We start from the raw sequence: 26,716 nt of genomic DNA on the forward strand, positions 1-26,716 counted from the left end.
AGCAACTCAACTATGCACGAAAACATAGGAACTGGGGTGCAGAAAAATGGCAGCAGGTGCTCTGGACTGAGGAGTCAAAATTTGAAATATTTGGCTGTAGTAGAAGGCAGGTTATTCACCAAAGGGCTGGAGAGTGGTACAATAATGAGTGTCTGCAGGCAACAGTAAAGCATGGTGGCGGTTCCTTGCAAGTTTGGGGCTGCATTTCTGCAAATGGAGTTGGAGATTTGGTCAGGATTAATGGTGTCCTCAATGCTGAGAAATACAGGCAGATACTTATCCATCATGCAATACCATCAGGGAGGCGTATGATTGGTCCCAAATGTATTCTGCAGCAGGACAACGAATCCCAAACATCCAGCCATGGTCATTAAGAACTATCATACGTTACCAGTAGTTTTCTACTAATAAGCAACAAATGACACTAAAAGACTTGGTTTCTAAAATATAGAGTGTAATTTGGTATAATATAGTATATTTTGGGTTTAATACGGTAATACATGCAGTTTCTAATTACAGCACAGTTTAGGTGTATGGTTTCAAATTAGCGTGTATGAATGAATGAATGACTGAATGACTGTTTAGTTTAGTTAGACTGAATGAATGATATTTTATTTTAAGTGTCATGCCACTAAGTGGCCCAACCCACACAGAATTACATGGCACCAATACAACAGACATTTAAATTTTAAATGTCCACACACAACATACTCTACAACTGCACTAAATATAGAACAAAGTAGACATATTACAGCAGCCACAACACAATAGTGTAACCCATAAATTGTCCAACATTTCATACATAAAACAAAACTATAGCCACAGAAAAATAAATAAATGAGGGATGTCACTTCCAGACAGAGAATCATCGATACAAAGCAGTCTTTCTTTCAGCCCATGCTTGTTCTTAAAAGTCTGCAAATAAAAAGGTTTCATGTTCAAACAACCAAACTAACAGATCTATATCCTGCCTCATCTCTTTGACTTCAACTTTGTTAAATAATTGCAATCTTGAATCATGATAACATGGACAATACAAAGCAAAATGAACTTCTTTTCCGACCAACGTCCTGTATCAATATGGAGAGGGAGTATACCAGACCTGAAGTTTTGGCTTATTCCAAATGTCAACAGCCCACTTCTCGTTTAACTTTTCTGTTAACTCTTTAATCACATCAATATCTACCTTTCCTCTCAAAAAGTACAATTCCTCAAATTCTGTCCTCTGAAATAACATGCCACATATGCTCAGCCAAGGCCCACCCATCTGCATGTCCCATATTTACATTTTCTTACATAATCTACTGTCACTCATATCCCAAACTCTATTCCATAGTCTGCACATATACTACACAGCGGAGTTCACAAGGTTCCCAACCGACGTCTCCTGTAATGGTTAGTATTGGGGCATACTTTTTAACCCCCAGAAAATACCTTATTGCTCTATTCTGGACTTGTTCACATCACTTATATACTTTGTTTCCCCAAATCCCAGAGACATAATCCAACACAGGCATGATATAGTTTAGTATATAGGTGGAGAAACCCACATCTCTTAAAATGTTTATCTTAGCTACAACTCCCACTAGAGCCCTCCCAGCAGACTCAGAAAGCACAGTGGTACCTTTGACAAAATGTAGATGCCCATCAAGATAAAAACCTAGATATTTGTGTAGGAGTTTGTGTAACTCAGGTTTTTATCTCCAAAACTAAACTGAAACCCACTAAATGACTGTAATGGAGACCTAAAGTGCATTATTTGAGATTTCTCAACATTAATTGAAAGTCGCCTTTTTTTTTTTACACCAAGCATTGGCAACAGAAAGCATTGCTTGTTAATTTTCTTCAGTTTCTGCAATTATAACAAGATCATCTGCATAAAGAAGGGCACTCACAGTCCTCAGCACATCTCACTCCACATTCTAGTTGTATAATAACATTCACCAAATCCTTTATGTAAACTGCAAAAGCACCCGTCATTAAAGTGCTCACATTATTCTCATTTTCAGGTTCATAATTGTATTTAGAGATTGTACCAGAATAGGTTTAAAGTACATGGTTTCATTTTCAAAAAACACTATATTTTTGTTGTACTGCACATTGCTGCAGCTCCTCTTTTCACCCTGTGTGTTGAACTCTCTGTTTTAGCTACAGAGTGAGACATCTCACTTCTGTTCCATCTTTGTTGGGAGTCGCACATGCTCAGTACCTCAGTAAGGACTACTAGCCAGTCAGAAGCAGAGTATGAGGGCGTGCCCTGACAGTACCTAGGTAAGGACTACTAGCCAGTCAGAAGCAGAGTATGAGGGCGTGCCCTGACAGTAGCTAGGTAAGGACTACTAGCCAGTCAGAAGCAGAGTATGAGGGCGTGCCCTGACAGTAGCTAGGTAAGGACTACTAGCCAGTCAGAAGCAGAGTATGAGGGCGTGCCCCGACAGTAGCTAGGTAAGGACTACTAGCCAGTCAGAAGCAGAGTATGAGGGCATGCCCTGACAGTACCTAGGTAAGGACTACTAGCCAGTCAGAAGCAGAGTATGAGGGCGTGCCCTGACAGTAGCTAGGTAAGGACTACTAGCCAGTCTGAAGCAGAGTATGAGGGCGTGCCCTGACAGTACCTAGGTAAGGACTACTAGCCAGTCAGAAGCAGAGTATGAGGGTGTGCCCTGACAGTAGCTAGGTAAGGACTACTAGCCAGTCAGAAGCAGAGTATGAGGGCGTGCCCTGACAGTACCTAGGTAAGGACTACTAGCCAGTCAGAAGCAGAGTATGAGGGCGTGCCCTGACAGTACCTAGGTAAGGACTACTAGCCAGTCAGAAGCAGAGTATGAGGGTGTGCCCTGACAGTAGCTAGGTAAGGACTACTAGCCAGTCAGAAGCAGAGTATGAGAGCGTGCCCTGACAGTACCTAGGTAAGGACTACTAGCCAGTCAGAAGCAGAGTATGAGGGCGTGCCATGCTAGCAGCTAGGCGAGCATTATAACGTGTGTTCCAAAGTGACCATGTTTGTCTCTGAAGTAAAGGCTGGACTACAATAGAGCTGTTTGGAGAAGTTTGTGAACAGTGTTTTCTGTTGATGGTAAGTCCCTTTAGGGTGGACTTTGGGCTTTTTCACTTTATGAACCTATTACATGCACAAAAAAGAATAATAGCATGATAAATGAAAGGGAAAAAGCCAAAAAGCATAATATGAGCACTTTAAATCATTTACCATTTATGTACCATTTACTCTGATTTCAAGTAGTTTGTACAATAAGAAGTTTCTATTTACAAGATCAAATGCTTTTTGGAAATCTTTATAACAAATAAAAGTATGCAGGCCCTTTTTCAATCTAGTTGCTGAAATCACATTACAGATTGTGTATGTTGTGTATATGGTCAATGCAAGCCCTTCCTTTCCTAAATCCATTTAGCTCTTCAGCCAACATATTTGTCTTCTCAAAGCTCATTAGTCTTTCACGTATAGAGTACAGTTTGTATACTGTACTCAATAAACTAATTCATCTATAGTTTAGGTGTACTCTAGGATTGTCCAAGTGAGATTTGACTATAGGATTTATAATCGATCTATACCAGAGGGAGGGCATTCCAAACAGAAAACACTTTTTAAACAGGCCATGCAAAATCTGCAGCAATTTCGGAGATTTTTGGACCTCTTCCATTGCAATTTCAGTAGTATAACTGTGTTTGTTTCCTGTCTCTTAAAAACAACATACAGTAATTTCAAGTTTTAATCAAATTTTTTTACAAAGTGAAGCTTATTATGTCTTATTAATGTGCAACATAATTAAGGTGTTTGGTATTTTATTAGGGTATACATGTTCATTTACTGTCTAATAAAAACATAATTTCCAGTTTTGGTCTAATTTGGTACAAAGAATGGCTTATTATGTCTTTTTAATGTACTGTAAAATAAAATACTACCAGAAGTTGTGGTTTGCCTTAAGCCGCAGGTTTCAAACTTAAGGCCTGCGGGCCAAATCCAGCGCCTCGCAAATTTTTATCCGGCCCGCATATGAATTTAGGTTCACGACACATTTTGGCCCACGTAGTTGTGCGCCAAACCGAAAAGACAGGAAACTGCAATCACGCCACACTCACAGCACAATCTGAGACGCAGAAATTCCCACATGGCCTGTGAAACAGGTAGTTGTTAGTTGGGTAGCCTACTTTTAAACATGTAATCAGAATGCATTGTTTTGCTTGATTTGCTAAATTCTATGATGGCTAAGGAACTTTTTCGCTGAATTTTTTTCAGGGCTTTATGTGAACCAAATAGGCTATATGAGATATACAATACAGTCAAAAATATTTTACTTTTTCAATTAAATAAAAGCATGTCAACAAACTTTTCATATCTGGCCCTTGATGTAAAAGTGGAATATGTAGGGCATCAATTGACCGGGGATTCTGCTCCCTGAAGTCTCGTAATATGAAAACAGTGTTGACTCTGCATTAACAGCAAACAGGAGCAGCTCAAAGTCTTCCCACCACAATATTATCAAATATACTGTACTTATACAATAAAGGTCTGTGTACTATATCAAGGCATGAATCTCTTTTTATGAATTTAAAGTATATTTTCTAATTAAATAAGGCCTGTGCTCTGATATACTGTAGATGTATTTGAGAGTGTTGATGGTAAAAAGTAAATGAAATAAAACAAAACCAGCCAGAAAAGTCAATTATTGCTCTGCTTACTTTTGAAGAGTAATGAATCAATTTAAAAAGAGGCCGTGACATAATTGCCACTTATCTTTAATGCAGTTTCCAAAAACTTTTCTGCAGACTTTTTAAACTTTTTGTTTCGCAACAAGGCGATTGATGTGAAACAGGGTATTTGTGAAGCATTAAATGACACTGTGTGTGCCTCAGATCTGCTGAATGGTGTCCAGAAGTGGCTGCTGGTTTTATTGAAGCTGAAGTGAGTGTTGGTCAACACAAGACTGTCAGAGCGTCCTCACTTCACTGTGTGTGATGCTGAGCCCTGAAAACGCCTGAAGCCCAGTGAATTCAGAATGTGAGTCGCACACTTTGGGGAAAACGCATCAGAATGAAATGGAAAACAAGAGCGGACTTGAGAAAGTATTTTTGTTTTGACCCTGTCCGTCTCTTCAGGTCCGCAGCAGCTCCTGATGACAACTGACTGACAATGTAATGATTCATGTCCTCAGTGTGATGAAGCAATTTATCAAACATCTAATGTGCTGTTTATGCTCTGACTCCTGCCTCGACCGACTCGGCCTCCTAATGAAGTAAGATAAAAAAAACTAAGGAGAGGCTTCCTCTTCCTAACCTCCTCTTATATTTTGTCTCCCCCATATTTTCTCTTACGCTTTTAAAATGTCTGTCCCTTACCAACAATATTTCTTTTCTGCTATGATGTTTTTCGTGACTCCCCTTCCTCTTCACATTCCTTTTTGATATTTTTTCAACTGATTCTGAATATCTGCTGCAGTGGATCTATAGCTCTAACATAATGGATTACTATCTTGCATGCTGGCAACTAGCAGCACAGATTGATCCTCCTACAATCGGCGGCTGCAGCAGTTTCTACGGGTACTGTCCGGGATCGCTACCTTCCATAATAATGTAACATTGATTTAATATAGATAATACAACCTATCTACAATCAAAAAAAAAATGTTTGCAATCTATTTCATCAGTGAGCGAGATGAACTAAAGCTGATAGTTCAGTCAACTGCAGAAGGCAGCATTGTTGAGGAGAGGAAGACTCAAACAAAGCGCTACTGAAACCAGGTTTCTTAACTACATGCAACGTGTTTGGACTTTAAACCTGCATTAACAAATATGTCTAACTTTGAAATAACTACCTTCAAATAATGTGAAAGTGAGAGTAATTATTATTACCAACTCTGAGCTTTTTAGTCTCTTTTAGAACCTAGTTCTCTCAGCAATCACCTGCTGAGCAGCGAACAGCAGACAGACACAGTTAGAGTGGAACATCTAGCAGCTAAAGAGCCAGATCTTATTTTTGTCAAAAGTTGGAGGAGACCAAACCAGAGCTAAAATGATTATATTTGGACAAACATTAGTGCAATGGGAAGAGCATGCTGCTCTGTGTCTGTTTGCTAACATGTTCAGTAGCACAACATTATAAGGTAATATAATGGATATCAGACCCCACTCAGAAGGTCTCTGGCACCATCCTCAACAGAATCAGGGAGACTGTCCTCCCCCCCAAAAAACGCTCCCATAGGTCTTTTGTCCATACGACTCATATGTACGTTTATAATGGCGGCTTACTCTAGTGGACGTAGTAATTATGACGGGAGCAAAGCACGAAGTAAGGTGAGGAAGTATCAGAGTTTCAGTTTAAGGAGGCAGGCTGAGGTTGTGAATGGGTCAAACACACCAAGGACTTTCACACAGGAGACCGGGGGCGGTTTGGATCCTGGACTACTAGCCAGTCAGAAGCAGAGTATGAGGGCGTGTCCTGACAGTACCTAGGTAAGGACTACTAGCCAGTCAGAAGCAGAGTATGAGGGCGTGTCCTGACAGTACCTAGGTAAGGACTACTAGCCAGTCAGAAGCAGAGTATGAGGGTGTGCCACGCTAGCAGCTAGGCGAGCATTATAATGTTGATGTTTTAATGTTTGTCTCTGAAGTAAAGGCTGGACTACAATAGAGCTGTTTGGAGCAGTTTGTGAACAGTGTTCTCTGTTGGAGATGGTAAGTCCCTTTGGGGTGGCTTTTTTTACGTTGTGAACCTACAACGTGCACAAAAAGATATATAACACAATAAAGGAAAGGGGGAAAGCCAAAAAGCACAATATGAGCACTTTAACTTAACTAAGTAGTTGTGGTGCCAAAAAACTAAACTGAGCCTTTTCACAACGTTAAGGACGTGTTTAAAACCACGAACATTACCTTCTCTGGTTTGGAAACAAGGACGGAAAACACTCCTATGGGTCGTATTTCCTGCCACAGCTAGGGGCGCTGATTTATGAAACGCTCCTGTGGGTCGTATTAAAGGGTAGCAATAAACAACCTATCTGGTGGTATGGTTTGGAGGACTGGTTGGATTCAGGACTGGCCACAGCCGTACTTGGCCAGTCTCCACAGATGCCCACTGTGTGCTTGTGGACAGGAGCTTGCCCTCTCCAAAGACTAAAAGGAGGATTAGTTTCCCTCCTCACAGCAGATCTGGAGGCAACTTCTCGGTTCCAGGACTTTGCATTGGCTAAATAAAATAAGGTAATAACACAGCAGGGCTGTGTGTCTGTTTGCTTGTTTTAATTTTTTTTCCTGCTCTCTGGCAGCCAACAACAGATTAATGAGAGACATTCAATATAAACAAAAGGATCCTTTTACTATCAGTACAGATGAGCTCTGGCCATCATTTATATCAGTAATACCAGAATGACAGAATTATTACCCACACTGTCTGCTGTGAACATTGGCTACAGTTTACAAACCAACCTCCTGCTGCACCTTTGACCCGCTGGACATACTGTAGCTGTGCTCTTACAGTTTTCCGATGCATTGAGGGTGTCAAGTACCCTTTCCTCTACTTCCAAATGAAGTGGTTTAGATAATCTGGCTAATTGGCTGTTGGCTTGTCTGCTTGTTACTCCCTATAGCCCTATTTCAGTGATGTTGTGTTCAGAGAGCTCTGCCATTACTTTGGTGAGTAGAAAATGATAATGGAACTGGTAGAACCTAATGGAAAGAGAAAAAGAAAATTAAAAAAATTAAAATTTAATAAACTGTAGTTTTTCTTTAAGATGTATTTTAGAGAGAGACAGCTTTTGAACCAGGACTCTAGATAACTGTTAATGTTTTTTCATGTTTCCTGTTTTGTCAGTGTGTGAGTGTCTTAACATTGATGTAGTCACTGGTTTTAGCTGTATCGGTACTGTTTTTAATGCACTGTAATAAACCTTGGGGTGTCTGCTAAAAAAAGAGAACGCCTCCAACTGGTTTAACTGGTCCCCTGTCCAGCAAACAACCCCTGGGTGTTTTTTTTAAAGATGATTGTCCCCCAATAAGCTATAAGACTGACTTATTTTGTTGTTGGTAAGTACATTTTGTGCATGAGAGTGAAACAGCTTTTACCTCAAACCTTCCACACACCAAATGATCTGTGCTGCTTTGCACTCGCTCTCTGCTGTTAAAAGTCTTTCTTGTTATTCTCAAAGTAAACTCATCTGGGGCCCGCTGATGGTTATGAGAATGTGCACTTGTTAGGGAAATTATGATACATACTTTCCCTCTTGTTTTTTGTTAAACTGTTTGCATAGAATAATATTAAATATTTCCTCTGTCTATTAAACTATTTGCATAGTAAGAAACCATAACACTACTTGAACACAAGATAACATGGGAGCCACTGTTTTGTCCTTGTCTAAGCACGGTGTGTTCCTGAGGGCATGCATGCCCTCCCAGACCAGATAGGGGAGACATCATCGGTTCTGACAAGATAACAATTGACAACATCTACTCTGTATCATGATTTATCACATTTTCACTTGGTATTATAAAACGCAGCTGTAGAGAGCTTTACGTTAGGTCACTTCTGTACTCATGCTGTGGGTACTGTAACTGCCTCCTTGTTGGGTTCTCAAGTAAAATGAACTTTGATATATCTTCAGTGGCCCTGTCTATTATTTGATAATGGAAATTATTCTAACAGCACTACACTGGCTGCTGCAGGCATTTCTGCCATCAATGCTATCTGTGCTTGTCTCGGTTAAAAAGCTTTCTCTGACATTATCTCTGTTGGCTTCTTACTCTGTCTTTCCAGTTCCCTCGTGCATCTCCTCCTCATGATTATTACAGTACGAGGCTGCACAGAGCAATATGTTCAGCAGCAGATACGAGTCAGACTGTTTGTGTCCCACTCTTTTCAAAGTCATTTCTGAGTTGAATGTCAGAAACCACGTCATCTGGCGGTTAGTTTCCATTATAATGACTGACATGACTCAGATTTTGTGCTTTTGCTTTTTGCGTAAGCAGTGTTTACATTTTCGAAAAGCGTGTGTTGAAATAGCAGGTGCAATCATGTGGCTTTTGAGAGACTTTCACCTCATTTAAAGGAGGTTTCCGACCTGCTGGGATTATGAAAACCATTCAAATCGGAATGAAATGCGGCACCAAAAAACATGACAATTTGGAGATGAAATATTTTTGACACATTCGACCCTCAGCTGGTTGACCTTTTCTCAAACAGCCAACCAGATGCAGTTTTTTGTAAAATCTAAGCATTTTATTTGAGTTTTTTTAGTTGTTTCTCTTTTGCTTTGTTCCATTCATCTAATGTGCTTCCCGTCTTTGTCATGAGCTGCTTAAGAACACATACATTATGTTTTCATGATTCTTTTAGTACCAGTATATTTTGATGACTTAGTTGGCATTCACTGGTTAATAGGAGCGTTGTACAGCAATCTTTCAACTTGCCAGACTCTGTGTTTGTATTCATGCTTCTCCTCCTTCCATAAGAGTCCTATAGGCTTTTCCACTGTGGGTGTTTCCAGTGATGCACAATCATATACAGCCAGTGTTGAAGGGTTGATTTCACAGCATTAAATCCATGCTACAGCTGCAGCTAGCTTATTTTTGCTTATGAAAGAGTAAATGATGAAAAACGGCCCATCACAACTTCCCAGAGTCCAAGATGTCTTCATATATCTTGTTTTGTCCCAAAAGTCCAAAACCCAAAATGATTTACAATTTACAATAATATAACATTCATATTCTGGCATAGGAGAAAAAATGACACTCTGGGTTGTTTGCATTTCTTTGAACCAATCACAATGGTCTTGGGGCAGCGCTAAGCTCCGGATGCAGCGATGGTGGCTCTGCTAAATAGTCTCAGGAAGTAACTTGTTTTGGTTTAACATTTGAACACTCCACATACAATATTAAATGAAGTTAACTGTTGACACAATCCAGTAACATGAGCTATTTAAATTAGCTGATACATGGTTAAACATCATTGGCTCTTACCAGTGTATCTCTCTGTGTACTTCATCCACAGCAATCCCACCAATCAGTCCCAAAACGTCCCAGTTAGAGAGGAAATGACCTAAACATATTCTTTATAAGTCTTTACAATCATTCCAAGAAAGAACCAAGCAGGTCTGTCTTGTTGCACCATCCAAATGTTCTTCAAAACATTTTCGGCGTATAGGTTGCTAGCTCGACATTTGTTGTCGTTTCCCGAAGGGAACAGAGTTTGAGAACGGCAACACACAGAGAGAGGAAGCTGAGGGACATTATCCTGGAAATGTACTTCGGTTGATCCAGACTTATTTACTGTTAATTGAGCGGCCAATTAATTGATTCCCCACTAATCAACCCACACAGTTAAGGACACACACAGATCCACAGAACCCTTTAATAAAGCATCTACTAAAAAACATGTCCACATACCTAAGATGGCGATGACCTCGTCGTCCTGGATGACCTCCAGTGACCCCGACACAACGAAGCACAGGGTGTCAACGCTCTCGCCGGCGTGGTAGATCAGGTCTCCGGGGGCGCAGTGGGTGGTCTGAAACTCCACGGCCAGTGAGCGCAGGCAGCCGTCGCTGGCTAACCGGAACGCTGGGTGTTCATTAAACACCTGAGTGAGAGAGCAGGAACTTTAGATCTATTATCAGTTATTTAAAGTTTACCTTTGCTACAGTAGCAGCGCAGTCTAAGACTGCGTGCATGACTACATGCAGAATTGTTATGTAATGTAATGAATTCCTAACACTAAAACATAAGTTACCTTAAAAGATTACCCGATTCAAAGAAAACTTTCAATGAAGATGACCCATTCAGATTACAGCTGACCAACGACTTTAAATACAGAAAGCGTCTTTCCAGAAATATATAAGAAAAAGAGAAGCTTGAAAGCTCCCAAAAAAGTGAGTAAGTGGACCTTTAGTGAAGACTGTTATGTTGCTTTTTTATGTTAGTTGGTCTTACAGGGAGGTGTGTTCAGGTGCATTCTGGGAGTATTGCTATCTTGAGGCAGCGGGAAGTGATCGCACCATTGACCAACAAAAACCTGGTCTAAAGTCAATAACGCAGCATTTCATTGTTATTTTAACAGAGCATTAGTAAAATGCTCCTAGGCTCGTGCACAGCGTGCACACTATGCTTGTTACACACACAGGGACGCGCAGCACACACACATGCAAAAGATTACAAATAAAAATATTACAATGTGAAATAGTATTATGATATGATCTGCTCGAATGCTTTCACTTCACGCACGATTATATTTATTATTGTGTGTTTATCTGTGTCTTCTACTTTTCGTCTTATCCCTCGCTGCTGCAACAGTGTGAATTTCCCCATTGTGGGATTAATAAAGGATTTTGAATCTTGAATCTTTGAATCAGATCAGTTTCTTCTCTCCTTCCTGCTTAGCAAATCCTTCATCATAACAGCAATGCTCCAAGGTCCAAACGCGCCTGGCTTTTAAAGGGAATGGGAGATGATCTCTGATTGGTTGATTGCATGTTACGCCCAAAACACACCTCTGATTAATGAAGACACTAAGTACAACCCTTTAGGACCATGCACCCGGCGCACGGACCCTTTTTTCTGCCGTTAAAATAGTAAAAGTAGATTTGTTTGTTTGTTGTTTGTCATTAACATACATTCCTGTAAAACCACTGTACTTGATTAATTAATTTAAAGATAATATGATATAAAGCTATTTGAGGCAGCCGCTCTGAATGACAAGACTTATTTTAGTGGCTGCTGAGTATTGGCCATTAGCGATGGTTGTTACACAGCACTGTTACCAACGTTTTGGGACCCATATCAGTTGTGTTATTGTATTAGCTTTAATATGGAGCTCCAGGCCAATTCAGGTGTTTGGAGAATGTTATTGCAACCATTAGACATCTGGGCAATTCTCATTTATACATTTTTTTTATCCTTTGGGTTAGTGTTGTGAAGGCAAGTTAGTCCTTGTAGTTGCACAATGATAGTTTTTTGGACATTTTACAGAGTCTCAGATTGTTTTTACATAGACTGTGTTTCAACCCCTCATGTGTAGGATTAGAGGATTTCTGACTTTAGCATCTACTTTCTCCTGAAACAAAAACGTAAGCCATCAGGAGTCTATATTCACAGAAACGTCTACACATAGTGGCTCTAAAAGTATTTACATCATACTGTGAGCTGACTGCATTGTTACCCCCTTCTCACACAATCAAGACACAGAAGTCTCACTATCCATCATTACATCCATCGTACGTTTGTTTTTTTATACAGTGGAGCCCTGTTCATTCCTTTGAGAGTTGCTCAGTGGTGCATGAAGCCAAAAAACTTCAACTTCCTCATATAAAATGACCCGGATCATCGCTGCTGCTTCCCTCAATGTGTGGCCCATAGAGCAGGCGCACTGGAGACCTCCGCCAGCCGAGCCGGCTACTTTCTGTGTAGGACTCCGCTAGTCTCGCTTTGCCAGACCATCCACATGCTGCGGAGTGGAGGAGGGTCTGGCTAGTCCACACAGCATTCCGGGGTGGGAGAAAAACGTGGTCTGGTTTATTGGGATTCCTTTAAACCAATCACAATCGTCTTGGGCGGCGGTAAGCTCCGCATGGAACCGCTGCAAAATAGTCTCAGGAAGGAACTTGTTTTGGTGGAACATGTGTACGTTCAAAAGTAGTTTTAGTCGTGCAACAGAAAACTCAGATTGGACAGATAGTCTAGCTAGCTGTCTGGATTTACCCTGCAGAGATCTGAGGAGCAGTTAACCATAGTCCTCAGAAATCCACCAGAGGTTAGAACGCCAACACAAAGACAGAGGAAGGGAAATCCAGCGGAATTTCCAGCGGCACCAGAGCAATCCCAGAAGTGGAACGTTGAGGATATAGATTAGCACTCCGCTAACTTGAACGGGGATTCAATTATTTAATTGTGCGTCTCTTTTAGACTTTCCAAATGTTATCTGACCAAATGGATAGTGAAACGAGTCATTTTGCAGTGGTTGCGTACTCACTGATTTACAGACGTCTCTTTCGCCATGCAACTCAATGTGAAAAAGTCTTTTGGGGCCAGACGGCTTCACGTGACGGACACTGAAGTTGTAATCCCACTGTTTGGCCACTATCTCAAATTGGATTCAAAGCCTGGCGCACTTCCTGGGGGCTGGAGTGAAACGCTGTAATACAACTAATGTGTGTCTGTATGAAAACCATAGATACATACCTTCCTGTTGAGGTGGACACAGATGTCGGCCCGCATGTCCTTGGGACAGATGGATAAGACCTGGAAGACAGGGAGACATAAAGGGGTCAAACTGCTGTTCACAGAAATTCCCTCTGAGGACTCAATCAATTCAAAAAATAGTCAAAGACAGTATCTGAGATGAAGGTTAAGAAGCTTCAGCAGTTAATGAGGAAGTTCTGATTGAGCGTGTGGTCTATTTATTCTGTTTATATCCGGCATTTCTGCACAGTGTCGAATAGAGATTAGGCTACACTGATTTTATTTGTATTCTGCAGCACGGTGGCCTATTGGTTACCACTGTGGCCTCACAGCAAGAAGGTACTGGGTTCGAACCCTTTTCCTTCTCCGGGTGCTCCGGTTTCCCCCACCGGTTCCCCTCCCTCTCACTTAATTCAAGTCACTTAAGATAAAATCGTCAGTTAAATAACATGTAATGTAATGTAATTATACTATTTGTAGAATTAGATTGCAGCGGTTTCTGTGTAGGATCATTTCCGACTTGTGTGATGCAAACATTTTCAATAACTCCAGAGCGTTGTAGACAGGGCTTGACATTAGCACTAGGGCAGTAACGTGACAATCTGCAAGAAACAGGTTGCTTATAAATCACTAAAACAGTAGTGACAGCACGGTTTGGCTTAGTTATCAATGCCGTTAGCATCATGGCTAACACTATTGTTATTTAGTTTATGACACATCGTTTCGGCTGTGCTTTCTAACATGATGTCATTGTGCTAACCGAGCACCGTTAGCCTTTACAACAGAGCTGCTTCACTACACTTGTTAGATGTTTCATTACAGAGTTCTCTGTTGATTTGTGTTTGTCGCTGTGTGCTCGTGGTGGGAAATAATGTAAACAGAGAGTGGTGTGTCCGAAATGCAATGCGCCGTGACCCCTTCAAGACCAGGTTGATGTTAGAAGCCCCTCTAGTGGACAGAACGTGTAACAACAACCACATGCTTATAGCGGCATTGACAATGCATAAGCCTGAGTAGTGTCGAACATATTTATAAAAGGCTGCATTTGAGCATTTAATATTCAAGTATTATTTGAATATAAAAAAAAGCAATTTGAATGGTATTATAGAGGAAGACTGACTCTATAATAACTCTGATTAGCACCCGCCAACCCACCAAACGCAGGTAGATTTCGGCAGTGGCGGGTAATACAGTCACTCTTACTAGCCACTTTGGTGGGTTGAATGCCATTATATTGTCACACTGGTGGCTGGAGTACTGTGTCACTGTGACACCGCCTGACACAGGAACACAGCTGTGACCCAGTGTACAGCGGCAGCCCATGGTTGGAGTACGGTGGCTCGTACGGTGGCTCGTACGGCACACCAGACCAGCAAGCCGCGGCGATTCCTTAAAATATCCGCCAGAGCTCCGTTCAGCGTGCGCATGCGACATGGCAAGCCGAGACAGTTGCGTCTGTACAGGTCATAGACTGTATAAGGTATAGATTTGTAGAAGATGTACAGAGAGAGCGCACAGCAGGACAATCTAGCAGGACATTTGGTATCTGCGCTCCGCTTCCCATCACAGAGGGCGCGTGCCGGCTGCTTAGTGACACGCGAGCACTCCAAATCACTTTCAACTAATCTTTATTTAGGTTTATTTTCATACAAAAAGGATCTTTACACACATAATCGGAGCTGAATATTTGATGACTGCAGTGTTATATTTTATGTAGTCTTGATTTCTGTGTTTTCAGTGCTCATTTTAAAGGGTTGTTGATCTGGTTCTTCAAGGTAATTGTAGTCAACTTTATTTAACCCTCCTGTTGTCCTCGGGTCAAATTTGACCCATTTTAAAAAGTGTCTATATTAAAAATGTGTTTCTTTGAACAAATTGTCCAAAAAAAATAATGTGGATGGTTCCGTACAACGTTCTTTAGTGTAAAATAAATGATCAGTTGAATACTTTCAATTAATTTGGGTATTGTATTAGATTTTATAGCATTTGAAAAAGAATTGATAGAAGGTTGAAAAAAGTGACAAAAATGCTTCAAAAACGTTGGAAAAAACAAGAAAAACATAAAAAAATAAAATAAATAACTGACAAAGACATCAGAAAAAGTGACAAAAAGCTGCGTGGTCGACAGGAAGACAACACGAGGGTTAGATAAAATCAAACGTAATTTCCCACAAAACAGCGGTTAGTGAAGATGCTGAGCGGCTAGTAGCTTTTGGAAAACCACTAGCCACAGTGGCTGGTGAGCAAAAAAGCTAATGTTGAACCCTGGTTGTAGAGTCCAAAAGTCAAAATGTATTATGTATAAAATTCCCGTGTTTTTATGTTTAAAAGAAATCTGCTTCAATCTATATTTGTTGCCGTTTAGCCTTCCAAAAACCACATTTTCACTGGGGTCAAAAAACGATTTGCTCTCCCGCTCACAAAGGGAGGGAGCACCTGTATTAACATCTAACGGCACCGTAAACTACATTTATATAACCACAATAAGAAAAATCATTTTGCGATCTAACTCTATTAAAGTAAATTACTTTATTCATTATTAAAAAAAAAAAAAAAAAATCCTAAAGGGACCCTTTTTAATCAAATGAGCCACTTTATTCAAATTGAAGATTGTGTTTGATGGTTTTAAGGGAGTGGAATCAAAACCCAGACTTGTCTTCCTGCTGCTGAGTTTATTAACTCCAGCCCAGTGTGTGCCAAAAAGCCTGTCCATTGTAATCGCTTTGTCCAGCTCATTACACCACTGAATCAAGTCTAATTAGGTCAAACACAGTAAAAACGAAATATTATCCCATCTTCCACCAAACTGCCTTATTACACACGACAAGGGGAAAACAATTAATCATCTAAAAGCCTCTGCAACATCAAAACACAACAGTCTTAAAAAAAATCATCTGCTCCATTTAGAGTGGAGGATATTAGCAGCAGCTGGGAGCCTCAGGTCTTTTTTTTTCAAGTGTGTACAGTGTGATGGCTCCCAAAGTGACAAAACATCCACTAATTGGCCCAGCTCCGACTGCAAAGGATTTATACTGAGGGCAGTGTTGGCTTATGTCTCTTCAAGAGGGTATAATAATCTCAACAAAAACTAGGAAAATGGGATTGATGGGGAGGAGGATATCTCATATGATCTGAAGAGAGAGAAAGAGAGCATGACTGTCAACTGGTAAATGCTGAGGAAGTCAATTAGATGGACAAATAGCCCATTCAAATTATTGCCACTGTTCATCACACCCCCAACCGGCACCTTCAGACACCGCCTACCAAGAGCCTGGGTCTGTCCCAGGTTTTCCCTAAAAGGAAGTTTTTCCTCACCACTAATTACTAGAATTGTTGGGACTTTATAAATTATAGAGTCTGGTCTAGACCTACTCTATCTATAAAGTGTCTCGAGATAACTCTTGTTATGATTTGATACTATAAATAAAATTGAATTGAAAACAGGACAAATACAACCAGGAGATTTATGAAATAATACGTTTCACGCAGCGGCTTTTTGTTGGACGATAAGATTGACTAATATCATCACAAACCTCCGTACAGCCATCTAAGGTCACGGTTTAATGATTGGCCAGGTCCCAATTCAGCAAAGAAAAACTGTACATGAAAATGAATTGTATTCTTATGTTCCTCCAGAGGTGACAGAGGGAACATGAAAGTAAACCGAGCCAGAAATCAAACTGAATTTAAGGCTGCTGCGGGCAGCAACAGTGTTTGATTTGGAGGAGTGCTTTCAGAGGGGCACGCTACATTCACTGGCTGTGGGAAATGGTAACGTTAGGTCCATGAGTAACGATAATTACGCTTACTCACTATTACTACCGGTCCCTGCAAATTAAAAAAGAATGATGTGACGTGGCGTCATGTATGAAAGGAGATACAGTATTTACAGGTGGTGATTGTAGACTAGTCTAGATGAAATCTCCTACAAACGATTTGAAAAAAAATATCTAGTTTCAAAGATTTTCCCTGATACTGCAATTGCAATATGTTTCACTATATAAGAGAATTATCACTTTTGCATCTTTATTCTCTTTTTCATTTAAAAATATATTATGTCTGCTGTGTTCAGACTCCGCTACATTCAGGAAGTGTCTTTTTTAAGAGCAGATACAATAAAAAAGGGGAGTTCATATACATCTGACTGCTTGAATTTGTTGATGAAAACCAAGTGCAGTAATAATAATAATAATAATAATAATAATAATAATAATAATAATAATAATAATAATAAAAATAATAATAATAATACATTTTATTTAAAGCGCCTTTCATGACACCCTAGCCTGGCTCCGCCCTCCTACGTACTTCGCTCAATTTTCATTTCCCTTCAGTACTTCAGGTTTGCGGTATATTCTTGGGTTTTCTCCAGCCAAATTTTTACCGGTCCAATCAGCGAACAGAGGGAGTGGCTGAGAACGATGATGTTGAGGTTGTGCGCTAGTTTGAGTTGTAGTTCCGTAATGGCGGAGGAGAAAGATGCAAGCGAAGCCATTCGGTTCGTTGTGGCAACGCTGCCGAATATCCAGAAGTTAAAGCTCGAGCAAAAACAATCTTTGCTGAGTTGTGTTGGTGGCCATGATGTTGTGGTCCTCCTCCCCGCGGGGTTCGGGAACAGTTAGATTTTCCAGCTCGCTCCGTTAGTAGTGAAGGAGTTGGCTAAGGCTAACGCTAGCGATGCTAAGCCGACGTCACGACCAAACGTTAGCGATTGGTTATGGCAGATCCAGAGTGGCTCTGGGCAGATCCAATAGTTTTAAACTTCAACAGAGTACCCGCCTTCAAGAGTCTGGTAGGATCAGGCTAATGACACCCAAGGTCACTTCACAAACAAAAAGGACATTAAAATTATAATAATCTCATAAAAAATAAAAATAAAAATAAAAAGCAGTCAGTCAGTCAGTCAGTCAGTCCATAATAATAATAATAATAATAATAATAATAATAATAATAATAATAATAATAATAATAATAATATAATAATGATAGGGGACCCATCCTGATGCATATTGAATCAAAGACAGGATAATCGTAATGGAATCGAATGGTGAGACCAGTGAAGATCCACAGTCCTAATGGCTTAATCAGTGGCATTGGCTCTTTATGTGGGAGGAGTTTGTGTTGTGCTCGGGTGCAGGTTAGAGCTCAAGTTGAAGTAAGAAGAAGCAGGATCTGAAAATATGAATCATCTCTGGATTCATATATGCACAGTATGGAAGCATCTTCTGTAAATGTGTGTTTTTTTAAATCTTTTGTTCCTTCAGTTTTGAGCAATAACTTAAAATTTGAAACATGGGCGTGTCTCGGGAGAAAACGGAGCTAACTGGTTGGTCTAAAGCAGGGGTGCCAAACTCACTTTCACTAATGGCCAAACTGGAAAAAGAGAATCACATCAAGGGCCAAACATGTCTAGTTTATCAACATGCTTTTCTTTAATCCAATGAGTATGTATTTTTGCATGTCTCAAATAGTCTTCTCACTTACAGTTTGGTCGACATAAGCCCTAAAAAATGCTGGATCACAATTTGCGAGGGGCCGGATTTGGCCCGCGGGCCTTGAGTTTGACATGTGTGGTCTAAAGCATCAAAAATGAAATACAAAATAATAATGTCTTGAGTCAAATAAAGCGTACGATATCCATGCTCACACTGGGCCGGTCACAACTTGAGAACAGTTTTCTCCACTGACAATTCCAAAAAAGTTTAGAGGAAGTCACATCAGTGCTGACACCTTACATGGGCTCAGCCTCACCTTCTCCGTGTCGATGCCTTTGGACATGGACCAGGTAGAGACAATGTAGTCCATCACACGCTCGCTCAGCCCCTTGGGAACCTGGTAGAGCTTCAGGAAGTCCCGGACGTTGTTGAGCATCTCGTGGTAGCGGTTGGTGTTGGCGTACATCTGCTGGAAGATGGTGGTCACGTTTCCAAAGATGGTGGCATAGAGCAGAGCTGGGGAGGAAGACACAGGAGAGGGATGAACACATGGCAATTCTTTCTTTCTCTTTTTATCCCTTACTTCTTGGTATTAAAGCTATAGTACGTCGTTTTTGTCTAAGTAATGACAGCTAAACTGTAGGCGCATCCACATGATACAAGCCTTCCGTGATCGCACACCCCCACCATTCCTCCTCCACGCAGTTGCTAGTAGCCAAGGAGGACATGGAGGATTAAAAAAACATGATGGACTCTTCAGAAGAGGTCATTATCTTAACTTGAGTTTCTGCGCGGGAAGTCAGCGGACGCCACAATCTTCTGAACATAGTCATACTGAGAAATCCAGAGAGAGTTGTGTGGAGCTGATAGTCTTAATTAGCTTTGTAGCAACTCATTTGGCAACGGCTTGAATGTAACGAACGTTCATTAATATCAAAAAGATATTTTAAACCTTTTTTTTCCCATTTATTTCATTTTGTTTTCCCTCATTAAAGTGTTTCATCTACGTAATTATTTTGACTGGAGTAGAACATCAACTTCAACTCTCTAAAACACACACACACCCACACACACACTCAAAAATAACTTGAGTCACATCTTCATCTTCTTCATTTTCATCCACTGACAAAGGCCACAAGATGTAGCCGAAAGCTCCAGTAAAGTTGGACCTTGTGCTACTGTATACCAAACACCATTACAATCACCCAGTATCCACCAAAGCCCTGCCAGTCACCAAGAAAACCACCTACCAACGACATAGTAACAGCCCAGCAGCCTACCTAAACAAGAACATAGAATCAAAGCATCAATACCTTAGAACCCCCCTAGCAATGCCTAGACAACCCTTAAACAACACAACCTGCAAAAGCTCTGAGCAAGTTCTGTTCATGCAACAAACTACAGAAAGATTGACCTTTTCTAGAGTCTATTTCCTGTACCAATCACTCAGCCAACTGGCCGTTCTCTCCTTGCTATGCTTTATTTCTTTAGCTAATGATCTAAGGTTTGAATTATTAAAAACTGTAAGTCATGTTGGGGTAATGACGTCAACAAATTGGATAAGCAGGGAGATGCACATTGATAAAGTGGCAGTTGTGATTTAAATGTCTGCTATGCAAAGTGAGAAAAGAAAGAAGGAAAAAGATGAATAAACATGTAAGACGTCTCCCGCTAGATGATTAGCGGTATTAATGGTGGCTTTCACTGCTGAGGAGGTGTTCAAGGGGAGTGTTTTCTCCACTTTGGAACTTAAAGCCATTGTGCCGAGCCGTCAGTCTCCTCTGTACCCTGCTGCTGCTTTACTGTTTCCATAGAGACCTCACTCAGAATAGTTCTCCCTCTTTTTCCCTTCCACTGCCTCCTCCCAGCCAATAAAATGACAAAAGAAAGAAGAGAAAAAAATGACAGGTTTAAAGACTTTGGGGTTCAAAATTTGGGAGTTTACAGGAAGTGGTGGGATCTGATGATGGCACATGAGCCACAAAACGAGAGGGGGGAGGGGGAGTGAAAGTACAGTCAGGTACCAGTGAGTTGTGTGGAAGAGAGGAAAATGTTGGACGGACAAAGTCTTAAAGTGACTGTGCACTTGAGATAAAGTGTGTATGTGTGCATATGATGGACAGAATGAAAAATAAATGGATGGAAAAAAATCAAGGCCAGGAAAGTGTGTTTTTATATTCCGAGTGTGTGTCTGTCTCACAGAAGCAATGGGAGTCAGAAATAAAAGAAAAGAACACAAAAGACACAACGAGAGAGAGAGTGTGTTTGGATGAGAGACAAAAACAGAAAAAGGCAGAGAGACCGCCACAGACAGAAAGGTGTAGTGTGCCAGCAGTGAGAAAAAACACTTCTTTCAAAGTCAGCAGCCTTTCCAGGACTTCTGCTGGACCCTGTCAGCTGGCAAAGAAGAACTCTGACAACCCTAACGATCTGGAACTGAAGGCTCAGAGAGACAGCTCTCACCTCCACCAAACACAACACTCCTAATTGGGAGACTTGGTGGCTCAGCGGTAGGCCAATGTCACCGCAGCACACACACAACGGCAGAGGTTTGATCCCCTGGAACTTTGTCTGTCGAGCTGAAACCACTTCTCGGTGTCTGCCAGGATTTAACGTGGTTTATTTTCAACCTCTTTGGTAAATCATCCTGTAGTTGGGTTCATTTATCCAGGTGAGAGGGAGGAAGCTTGGACCCTGGTGGCATTAAACACACAAAGCACTGCTTATGGAAGATGCAGCACTGAGAACCAAAAGATATATATTTGTTAAACTAAAATAAACCACAGCAGATTAAAGAACCCAATTAGGGCTGGGGCGATATGGCCAAAATCTTTCACTCCGATTAAAGTAACTACATATCCCAATATATCATGACATAGCACATTTTCTGGTAATTCAATAAACAACTATGAATTAACCACATGCTAAAGCCTATTTGTATACTACTGTGTGAATAAACATTTGACAAATGAAAAGTACTGAGTGTTTCCTCATTTTATGAAGAGCTTTAGTGCCAAAGGAACATAACGTGCAAGGATCAGAATGTAAAGCGTTGTCCTAATGTGGTAAATATTGCAGTAACACAGTTCGGCAGCTGGTTAATTTGACATTGCGATAGAAAAGATATATAGAAATATATACAATAGGCATTTTATTTTTGTTTTGATCACCCAGCCCTAAACCAGGGGTAGATGCAGAGACTGTTTAAGTGAAGCCAAGACATCGGGACGGCCCCCTGGTGGCTGGCTGCAGTACACACTACCGGTCAAAAGTTTGGGGTCACTTAGAAATGTCCATTCCACTCCATTACAGACAGAATACCAGCTGAGATCATTAGCATTGCTTTTTTTAACCAGGGCAGCAGTTTTCAGATACATTATGTGCTTACATAATTGCAAAAGGGTTCTCCAATGTTTTCTCAGTTAGTCTTTTAAAATGATATCAGATTAGTAAACAGAATGGGCCTTTGGAACATTGGATGAATGGTTGCTGATAACGGGCAATGTAGATATTGCATTAAAGATCAGCCACCCACTCAGATCAGCTGGTATTCTGTCTATAATGGAGTGGAATGGAAATTTCTAAGTGACCCCAAACTTTTGACAGGTAGTGTAGGTCATAAGCCCCGCCCCTTCCATGTTAGTGGATGGAACATGGGTCAAACTAAAAAAGTCAAAGTACATGTCAAATATATTTTTTCCAAAAGATTGTTCCTGTAATTTGAGGTTTTTGTGATCACGCTGATGTTTGTTCAAGTGTTTATATTGTATATTTTTTTTCTCATCAGTTTGGTTTTTATTAGTTATTTGATGCTAACTGTGACTGACTCATGATTGGTCGGGCGGGACTTTGATACCGCGGCTCCACCGTCGCAAAACACTTTTCTGGTACCATAGAGAACCTTATGAGTTTAGACAGTTCATTCAGAGTACTCCGGCTACAGTTTATAGCTGTCATTTCAATACTATATTTGATATCTGATATGTCCCCCCACAGCTCTGCAGATGAAGAGCTTTATTTCCTCACATTTCTGCGTTGATGGAGCAGCCTGGGGGACAAAGGACCAGACGCTGTCAGAGAGAGGCTCTCATCAACTGGTGAGAGTCTTTGCAGGAAGTTGGTCTCTAAATTGACTGACATTAAAAAGGAAAAATGTATCGAAATGATCATTGGTAGTTTAGTTGGTCTATTCTGATCTCGTCTTAGTGACAACAGCAGCTTCTTTTTTTCTCTCCTTGTGTTGCTAAGCGCTCATTGCGGCAGTGTTTCCGTACACCCCAGAGCTCACCTGGAAGTCACACAGCGTGGGCGCGTCTGTGTCCGTATCTTTGGATCTTCAGTGTTTCTTTTCAACCATAGAATAGAACAAAATAGAATAGAATCACTAATTGTCCCCAAGGGGAGATTTGTTTTGGGCATAGTGCTACAATCTGTTGCTTCACAGTACAAACATGTAACAGAAAAAGCATTCTAAAATCAACATAAGATCAACACAAGACATCTTACGACATTATTGCAGCTATATATTGACTAACTTGCATTTATGTGACTGGAAACTGAAGCGCAAAATAAAATACAAATAGTGTTGTTGTTTTTTTTATCATCTACTATTAAATTACTCTAATTATTGCTCTTCTTATTCATGACATGTTGTTGTTGCTCCTCACCTAATTTGGCATTTACATGAGTTTAATCATCAATTTGTGTCTGCCGTCTACACATCCTTCTAGCTTCTCTTTATCAACACGCCAATTTCTCCACCCCAGGAAGGTGTAATCATCCATTTTGCTAAATTGTGGCAGCTTTAGAAAACACTGGGGTTTGTATTTCCCTTTTTGAAGGTCTGATAACAATCCTGATCCTGGCGTCAACAGATGAGGAAAACCTTTATTTTTTGTGTGAAACAGAAAGACATAAATAATTTGACATCTGTCTAAAAAAAACTCCTTCTTTGATCCTTTTCAGCTTCACTTTCAGGTGATGCAAAGATCTCAATAAGGGGTGTTTGACCTCGATTCCCTTCCCTGTTCTCCTGTCATCACTTCCTCCTAAAGGGCAAATTGTCGAAATGAGACAGCGCCGGATGATGAAATATTTCTGTGATAGAATAAAAACTACACCTGTACAAAGAGACGTCAAAAACTGGCGTTTTCATTGAGATACTCTGTGATGATAACGAAAGCGTGTTGCTGTTTTTTGTAAGAAATCAGGAGAGCCCAGAGACAGCCCTCTCTCTTGTCATGTGTATTTCTCTTTTTGCGGGCTTCGGGATGATCTGCCGGAGGAGTTCAGGGTGATTTGTCAGAGCGAATGAGTGTGAGGGTCAGAAATCTGTCGGTGTAGGAGGAGTGCCACCGCCCGAAACCCAGGAAATATCAATCACAACACTCCTACATGAGGAGACAGCCAGCACACACACACACAGACACTCACATACAGTACAGTAGTACTCACACCCACACAAAGAGTACAGTAGTACACACACGCACGCACGCACGCATCTGATTTGCTTATGTCTCTTATCGACAGTGAGGGATGCGATTCATATCAGTGTGTTCAGTCGAAATCCATGTCAATGATGTGTTTAGCCAAGCTTAGCACAAACACTGAAGACAGAGGGAAAGCAGCTAGCCTCTGTAAAAAGAAAAAGAAAGTACAAAAAACGCCATCCAGTAATTCTGTCGGCGCACATTTGTTCCTTTGTTTGGTCGGTAATTAACGCAGGGCATCGGTGTAGATGCGTGTTCTTGAACAAACAATTGTCACTCGATAAATTGTCGTCCAAGAGGTGAAACTTAAAAGTTGGATATGATAATCCGTTCATTTTCAATAAAAACAAAACTAATACAACAAAATAACGGTTCTCCTTCTGATCTTACCACGTTATCAGACACCTAACCACGGTCAAACAACTGTGATCTTGCTGTGCGCAACACAGCTGAACCAATTAGACCACACTTAAATAAACTTTTCCCACCCCCGGCGTCGCACGCTGGTCGCCAATGAAATGGCTCCAACAATTTGGATGTGTGGGATTTCCCCCTTTCAGGTCTACATATCCCTGCCTCTGCTGAATTATTTTTATCCCCGATGGGGACAGATGTATGCCCCCGTCAAAGTGATCAATTATATTTCAACAATAAACCATGTAGCCTATTACATACCTATAACATGTAAACTAAGTAAAGCGTTGTAACGTGAACAGTGTATAGTGCCATAGAAGGATAAAATCCGAGCAGCAGTTGCTGGTTGTATTTAGCCGCTACAGAGCTCCGGACGCCGGCTACCAGCAGCAGTTGTTTAGCCGCCAACAGGTGACTGTGAGCCGGCTACAGGCACCGCCAGATGACGCTCCTATCAGGGGCCGTGGTAGTGGAGCTTTGCCAGAAAAAGTGAGCGTCATGCAGCCATGACCAAACGACTGGTTAAGTTTAGGAAAAAGATGGTGATTTGGACAAAAACACCCAAAGGACAAACAAGCGTTTCCTGGGTAAAAGTATTTTGTCTGGCTCTATATCCATGCTATTGAACGGGGGATCTAATTCTTGCATGTTTTGTGATGCATGATCAGAAAACCCCCTCCTCTGCTTTTTCACAAATCGCACCCTGTAGCTCTGCTCTGAGAACAATAGCAGAATTACAGTGCAAGGAACTCAACTACAGGGGCACCAAGCACGAGGTCCCACAACATTTGCACAGTCAGCCTTTTCAATAAAAGCCTCAAAAAAAGGAACTCTTTTCTATTCCATATCAAAACTTTTATTCTTTTCCATGATGCTAAAAATAAACTTAAAGTGATGGTTCAGAGTAATTTCACCCTAGGCTGCTTTGCACCTTGACCTCGAGCCAAACAACCCCCCATAAGCTTTTTCCCCTTGTTATAACGTTGGTCGAGTTAGCGTTATCAGCTGGTTAGCTTAGTGCAGGCGCTAATGGATCCACGTTTGTATCTCGTAAATTACCCCACTAATAATGCCCGGAACGCACTATAGCTTTAAAGTGCAGTTTTCTACTGATAAAAAATCCCTGATTGTCTTTCACAATGTATTTATTGCGGCAGTTATTATTGCGATGATAACTATTGTCTGTGGGAGATTTGTTTTGAGTTCCTTTTAAGAAGATGGAGCTGCCCATGTGAAAGCATCCGCGAATAAAAACCTGAACACACCTCACGGGTGACGACGGCGAACCAAAAATAGCGACACAAAGTGAAAACCAAGGAGGAGCCACGTCCATCACGAGCCACTGAGCCCAGTCCATCTGCTGCTCAGTGAGCCGAGTCAGCGTCCAGGCTGCATCACAACACATTACACACTGACAGGACGCCGCGCTGCGCCAGCCAAACACTGAGTGAGCCAATCAGCTGTACCGCCGTCCAAACACCACACACACACACACACACACACACACACACACACACACAGATACTGTGTAAATCTCTTTTGACAAGTAGTAATTTTGCATCGAGTGCTCTCTGGGTGAGTAAAACAATCTGCTTGATTGTCTTCCACACAAATATTGACTGAAAAATCTGCAGAGGCATCCCAGTGTTAGTCACAGTCCTCAAGCCAATACAATCAGTTCTGTAATTGTGACTCTCACTCAGTAAATATGGTTCTCATCTCACAGTGTCCTCCAACATCGCATTGTTTACTTCTCATTAAGGCAATTTAACAGACTACTTATCGCCGTGCAAAAATGATAATGGCTTTTGGAGTGAGAGGGATGGGCTGCAGGTGGAGGGGGGGGGGGGAGGTTTGATGTGTGACAAATTGTCTGTGCCCACCTAAACCCCCAAACACTTAGTGATGTTACATTCCACACATTAGGGAGATTTAAAATCTATACGGCCAGTATCAGGAGGAAACGTCTTAAACTCTTGACTTGAATTGTGACTTTAGATGAACAATAACTTTCATCCCCTTACAAATGACAAGTTCAGTTATCAGCAGTAACAACCAAACAACCAATGCTCAATCCATTCAATACAGCCTTACACGGTCTGCTATGACCAGCAACTAACTTTATATGTATCTTGGTGTGTAACTGACATTAACGAGTCAGTTACAAGTTCAACATTTCTGGAAATACACGTATTCACT

General features: G+C 41.0%; 1 protein-coding gene across 3 annotated transcripts in view; it reads right to left on the minus strand.

Annotated features, from left to right (window-relative positions):
• kcnh5b (potassium voltage-gated channel, subfamily H (eag-related), member 5b) overlaps positions 1 to 26,716 on the minus strand; it is a 183,878-nt gene that overhangs the window by 60,385 nt on the left and 96,777 nt on the right. For all 3 annotated transcript variants that reach the window (XR_004895746.1, XM_031280412.2, XM_035994809.1), the window contains exons 9-11: positions 18,931 to 19,130; positions 13,180 to 13,239; positions 10,393 to 10,585 (exon numbers count right to left, since the gene is read on the minus strand). Coding sequence is in view for 2 of the 3 variants with exons in the window: in XM_031280412.2 (XP_031136272.1) it covers positions 10,393 to 10,585; positions 13,180 to 13,239; positions 18,931 to 19,130 (453 nt within the window). In the remaining variant the exon portion in view is untranslated. The remainder of the gene's footprint in view (positions 1 to 10,392; positions 10,586 to 13,179; positions 13,240 to 18,930; positions 19,131 to 26,716) is intronic.

Source organism: Sander lucioperca, chromosome 18 (assembly GCF_008315115.2).
Source record: "Sander lucioperca isolate FBNREF2018 chromosome 18, SLUC_FBN_1.2, whole genome shotgun sequence".
NCBI classification, from domain to species: Eukaryota; Metazoa; Chordata; class Actinopteri; order Perciformes; family Percidae; genus Sander; species Sander lucioperca.